This window comes from Triticum dicoccoides, chromosome 3B (assembly GCF_002162155.2).
Source record: "Triticum dicoccoides isolate Atlit2015 ecotype Zavitan chromosome 3B, WEW_v2.0, whole genome shotgun sequence".
Taxonomy (NCBI): Eukaryota; Viridiplantae; Streptophyta; class Magnoliopsida; order Poales; family Poaceae; genus Triticum; species Triticum dicoccoides.
This window is the reverse complement of record NC_041385.1, coordinates 841,603,231-841,608,792: the sequence shown is the minus strand read 5'-3', so window position 1 is coordinate 841,608,792 and position 5,562 is coordinate 841,603,231. Positions and strand designations below refer to the sequence as shown.

Below are 5,562 nucleotides of genomic sequence, written 5' to 3'. Positions count from 1 at the left end.
GGTGAGCTCGATCGAGCATGGAGTCAAGACTTGCCAACAACATACACCAATCTACTAACTGACCCAAATTCAGGCGTACAACGCACCTTTTCCTCCAGGTCATAGTACCGGAGCTTGTCGAGGTACTTGGCCAGCTTGACCGCCTGTTCCTGGACCTCCGTGATCTGCCGCGCCAGCTCCTGGTTCCCGATCATGACCCCCGCGGTGGCTCCGGCGGTCACGGAGCCAAGGACGAGGTTGGCTCGACTCAGCTCGTGGACGAGTTGGTCCACTACTTCCTTGTTGAAACCTTCCGACCCCAGCAGTGCTTGGATGGCAGCTTCCCTGAGACGGTCGAGCAGCTTGTTCAGCACCCATGTCGTCGCCGTCGATGCGAGGAAGATGGGATCCATGGCCGGCCGAGAGGAAGGTGGGAGGGGAGGGGAGGGTCGAAGGGCGACGACCCGACGATTAGTCCCGTGCCTTTCGCGGTTTCATTTTAAGCACAACCGCAAGTGTATGGCACTTGTGATATTATATACGTACTAGCATACTATATACTATAGTGGCCGTGTCATATACCAACTCCAACTTTGGAAAAGATGTGGGCAAATCCGGGTGTAGTACGCCCACTTATCTACTGAGTAATTTTCCTCTCCCTTTTTTTTCTAACATATGGTCTTCAAACTTCTGGAGTCAACAAAAATTTAGAGTTACATTATGCGAAAAGAACCAGATTTTTCTGTCCCACATAAATACACAAAATAAGATATTTTTTGAATTAAGCTATACTGTTTTAATTATTTATGGTGCACAAAAATATTTGGAAGTGTTTACAGACTGCAGCTCCAAAATTTTGTTGATCTGGAAAGTTTCAAATCAGTTCATAATTAACACACGATTGAATGCAGTGTAAGTTTTTTTTAACACAGTACAGACGCAAGCGCTCATGTATACGCGCATACACGAACACCCTACCCCATATGAGCACCTTCAAAAGACTGAGCCGGCATATCATCTTGAGATTTTACAAAGTCACCCTAGGCGCCTCATAGTCGACGGGAACGTCTCCTCCCACTGAACGCGCATCGCCGGAAATCCTGAAATAAATCCAGGAAAAATGCGAGCACCAGGACTTGAACCCTGGTGGGTTGGGGATATCACAATCCACTTAACCATCCAACCATCGCATTGGTCGAGCAGCTTCTTTGAGGTGGCCGAACAGCTTGTTCAGCACTTTACCATCCTTCTTTGAGTGGTGCAGTACACCCATGTTTAGAACTTACCCTAGAAAAACTATAAGCTTCCATAAAATTGCTCCGCCTACCTCCCTTCGAACCATATAGGTCGTGCCTACCGCCACCATGCTAGCAGTCACCTCCAGAGCGCCTGGCACAAGCTGCGCGTCACCATTGAAGCCCACGTTGGCCGGCTAACACCCTCATTACCTATGCCGTAGTGATGCCTCGAGCTTCGGTGAGGTGGGGAAGCGGTTCTTGCCGGCCACCCCAGCCTGGCCTACTCGCCTAGCCCGAGAGTTTGCGTTGGCCACCGCTTCCTCCCACCCGTGACATGGCCAAGGTGCTTGATCAAAGGGCATTGAGTGTGTTGGGTGTATGAAAATTTTAGAGTTAAATTGGGGATGCATGGGCTGGATCTCTTCCCATCAATAAACATTATTGGAGTTAAGTTTGGGGATGGGCTAGACTTCCTCTTACAAAATATCTGAGCATTCAAGTACAAACTGTAGTTGGGTCGGTGTCATTTGGTGTACAAAATGGTGACAACTTTGGTTAAGGGAAATTCTACTGCCGTATTTTATAAAGAATCAAAAGAAATATTGATGATTAGCGCTTTTGCTTTTATGGTTAACGTCTTTAACCCTGGATTATTAGCGCTTTTGCTTTTATGGTGATGATGATGCAATCCAGTCTTTGCTTTTTTTTGTACCCTCCTTTTTCCGCAATTAATCATGTCTTGCAACCTTTTCTCTTGCGTGGGTGTAGCAGAGCAAAGTATTTGATGGGGGCACGGACTAGTGAGACGCTAATTCTTGCGTGTAGGCGGCCGGACCTTTCACGGCGATGCTAGATGACAAGTTCTTCACCCACGTTCCTCCTCACAACCTCCAATAACAATCTCTACCTGTGCACAATCAGTACACGAACAAAGATAATGACCCCTTCGGATCAGCACATAGGCGTTGATGTGATGATCAACCCTTCGTCCCAAAAACTGGACGTTTTCTGAACCGTCATAACTCACGAATAAAACTCAAAACTGATCTGGTCGTACATGGGCAGGAGTTATATAGCCGGCCCTTGCACTACTAGTCCCTCCGTTCCCAAATTTCAACAAGTGACTACATACGGGACGAAATAAGTGAATCTATACTCTAAAATATGTCTACATATATCCGTATGTATGTAGACATATTTTAGAGTATATTGTCTAAAATGTCTAAAAAAACTTATATTTAGGAACAGAAAAAATATGCTTAACCGGTTTTTGTGGCTTCTTCCTCCCCAACTTTTCCCATAAGCCGCCCTCCGGAGCTTGTGTACAGTTGTAGGATAACTAATTTAGAAGCCTCAGTAAATTTAAGGAGTTGCCGCCCAAAAGAACTGACCCTTAATTAACTCACCTGTTTGACTATAATAGGCACCCGCTTATACTTGGAACATGCCCACTATCAAACGGATATCAAACCAAGAAAACACGATTTGGTAGCAGGATGAACATTCTCAAACAGATTGGTTTTTATAACACTAATTAGTTTTTCATGTTACTATTGCACAATTTCTAACCTAATATTGGTATCATCATACCATAATTTTCCAATCCACTAGTTGGCTTAGTTAAGAGCAACTAGACTAATCTGCGAGCAGAGCACATTCCACATATCGAAAGGAAATGGAATGGAATTTCCTAAACCAATAACACACATCAGGCAACTCTCAAACACAGAACAGGAAACACGATTAAATAGCAAGTTGACCATCTTTTAGATTCCGAGTCGACCAACAGCTGTCTTAATATCAAAGAGCTCATTCTAACACAAACGAACCCATAAACCATGGTCTTAAGCTACAATCCCGATAAACAAAATCATTCAAACATCAACAGAGAGGACAGCACCACAGGCGCGCATTGGATCTGAAGACCTGTTGGGTGCCCCCACATGCTGAAGAGTCGCTTCTTCACTCCATGGTAGCTCCAGAACCAAAAGTGCCGCCGCCACCTCCACGGCCAAAGGGCCTGGCAGCACCACCAGCACCCTGGAGAAACAATTATACATTGTACCAAATTAGATAACCAGAAGTAAGTAGAGTGTATATTTGCGCAATGAAGGAATGTTTTACATAGTGCAAAACCAGAACTGAGTACAACATAACTGGGCACTGCCAAGCTATGATCAAGCCTCATATGAAACCAGAGCTGAATACTACAATCTATGATCAAGCAAAAAAGCAATACAGTAGAACAGTTCAACATACAAAGTGAGAACCAGATTATAGTTATCAAATCTTGTTCAAATGCTGCTAGAAACATAACATGTCAAGAATGCAAATCTCAGTTGATGACAACAATCATATGGAATTTAACAACAGTAATTGCAGCCCTTACCCTGAAAGCTGGCTGGTACTCAGCAGGAGCTCCACCCTTCTCACCAGCGAAATCACCTGGAGCACCACGTGGGCCTCCTCTGTAACCATCCCTGTCACCATACCTGGGCCTGTCACCCTCAAAACGAGGAGGACCCCTGCCAGATATAACAAAACCAATTAGTGAATAAGAATACATCAGTGTTCTTGAAATATGAATGTAACAGAAACAGACAAGCTGGATACCATGGAACAATTGCTTTTCATACTTTGCCAAATGTAACTACTTATGGCCTTAACTACACAGCATTCCAGGGAGGGGGGATTGCAAGTTGAATGATACAATATATAAAGAATGCAAGCCTAATTCCCCTGTGTTCCCACAACTATCTCACATGGTGATACAACAGAAATGGAACAAAGACTATTATTGATCATTATTGTGGCATGGCAAGGTTCATCAAATAATTTCATCTTTGCTAAACAAATGATGGATCAGAACTAAAATTATCCTCATTCCAAGTATACAGGCAACAAGATTAGAAAGACTAATAAAAATATGATCAATGAGGTATATTGTCACAGACCTTATACCCAAAACAGACAGACAGAATGATGAACATAAATAGCTCACCTGGGGCGGTCACCCGGTGGGCCAGAGCCGAAGGGGCGGGACGGGGGCTTGGCGGACTTCTTGAGGGTGTTGGGCACAATCTCAGACGGCAGGTTGAGGAAGGTGCGGAGGAACTCGATGCCGTCGTTGGTCAGGTACCAGTAGTAGTGCTGCCACGAGAAAGTCTCCCTGACGTACTCCTTGGACTTGAAGCTCTGCATGAGCTTGATGACCTCCAGGTTCGAGGCATCCACCTGCGGGTGCTTGGCCAGGTTGTAGTCCTTCTTGGCGTACAAGACTCCCTCTGCACACGCATCAGAACAGATTCATTAGTAAAATCCTTCAGTCCCTTAAATGGAGCAGCATTCTTGGACACATCAAAAGTTGAAATTCGCATCAAGGAATTCAGAAAGATGCTCAGCCTATTGCAATAACAAGTAGTAGAATTGTTTAAGATAACAGCTTTAGCATGAACAAAGATTCTTCGGTCAAGGTGTCAGTGATGTCCTAACTGTCCATGCTCGGACCTTGCAGCAACCGCGCATCGGAGCGAACTAGCTGCAGTCAATGGGTGCCAAGAACACTGACGGAGCAACCTGGCTAAAACCCTACACAACGCATGGACCGAACCCTACAGAAGAAGACTAGCAAGATGGCATCTGGATCCTAACCACGGCCGGCACGGTACGGAAAATGGGCGGGGGAGGGGGGAGGAGCTCACCCTGGAAGAGGTACTTGCAGATCTCGCGGCGGTTCTTCTTGGAGATGATCTGCGGAGGGAGACAAGGGAGGTCAGATTAGGCGGTTCTACGACCGGAGCGACCAGCGCGGAGAGCGGATTCGGTCGGGGGGTGCTTACCATGGTGACGGGCGCGGGGGCGGGGGCGGCGGCGGGGACGGAGACGGCGGCGCCGCGGCGTGCAGGGGAACGGGAGGCGGAGCGCGGCGGGGAGGGAGGGAGGGAGGGAGAAACCCTAGCCGTCTGGGGGGTCGGTATATGTAGGGCGCCGCCTGGGCCTCAAGGTGGTGGGCTTGTTGGCGGGCTTGTTGTTCTTGGGGCAGGCTTTGCTCGCTCTGTGGTTTTGTCTAGGCCTGGTCGGGAAAACACTCGGTGGCCCACCCAGGTGCTCTCGGTAAACATTGAGATGGCATGGGTTTTTGTCTCAAAAAAAAAATGACATGTGTTTGTACTTCCTGTATCAACAAGTATCGGGGAAAATATGAGTCGTGTATATGAAAAATGGCAAACATGTAGTACGTATCAGCAAGTGTTTTGGATGTATACCAAAGATGTGCAATGGGTGTGAAAGCAGTAGGTCTCAAAACATACATTTGGGAAAAAATGTTAATCAATTATTTGAAAAA

The 5,562-nt window shown here is 46.4% G+C and overlaps 1 protein-coding gene across 1 annotated transcript; it reads right to left on the bottom strand.

Annotated features, from left to right (window-relative positions):
• Nucleotides 1–2,945: 2,945 nt before the first annotated feature.
• On the bottom strand, nucleotides 2,946–5,139 carry LOC119278835 (40S ribosomal protein S10-1-like). Its single transcript, XM_037560173.1, has 5 exons — nucleotides 5,057–5,139; nucleotides 4,919–4,967; nucleotides 4,219–4,501; nucleotides 3,607–3,742; nucleotides 2,946–3,257 (listed from the first exon to the last, which is right to left on the bottom strand). Exons 1-5 carry the CDS (start codon nucleotides 5,057–5,059, stop codon nucleotides 3,180–3,182), a joined length of 549 nt encoding a protein of 182 aa, XP_037416070.1. The 5' UTR covers nucleotides 5,060–5,139; the 3' UTR covers nucleotides 2,946–3,179.
• Nucleotides 5,140–5,562: the final 423 nt, after the last annotated feature.

Bases quoted from the DNA above. Each gene is read 5' to 3' on its own strand.
- LOC119278835 (XM_037560173.1), bottom strand. The intron at 3,743-4,218 runs GTGAGCTATTTA...TATATCTGGCAG, and splicing joins CCACCGGGTGACCGCCCCAG to GGGTCCTCCTCGTTTTGAGG. The intron at 3,258-3,606 runs GTAAGGGCTGCA...TTGTTTCTCCAG, and splicing joins AGTACCAGCCAGCTTTCAGG to GGTGCTGGTGGTGCTGCCAG.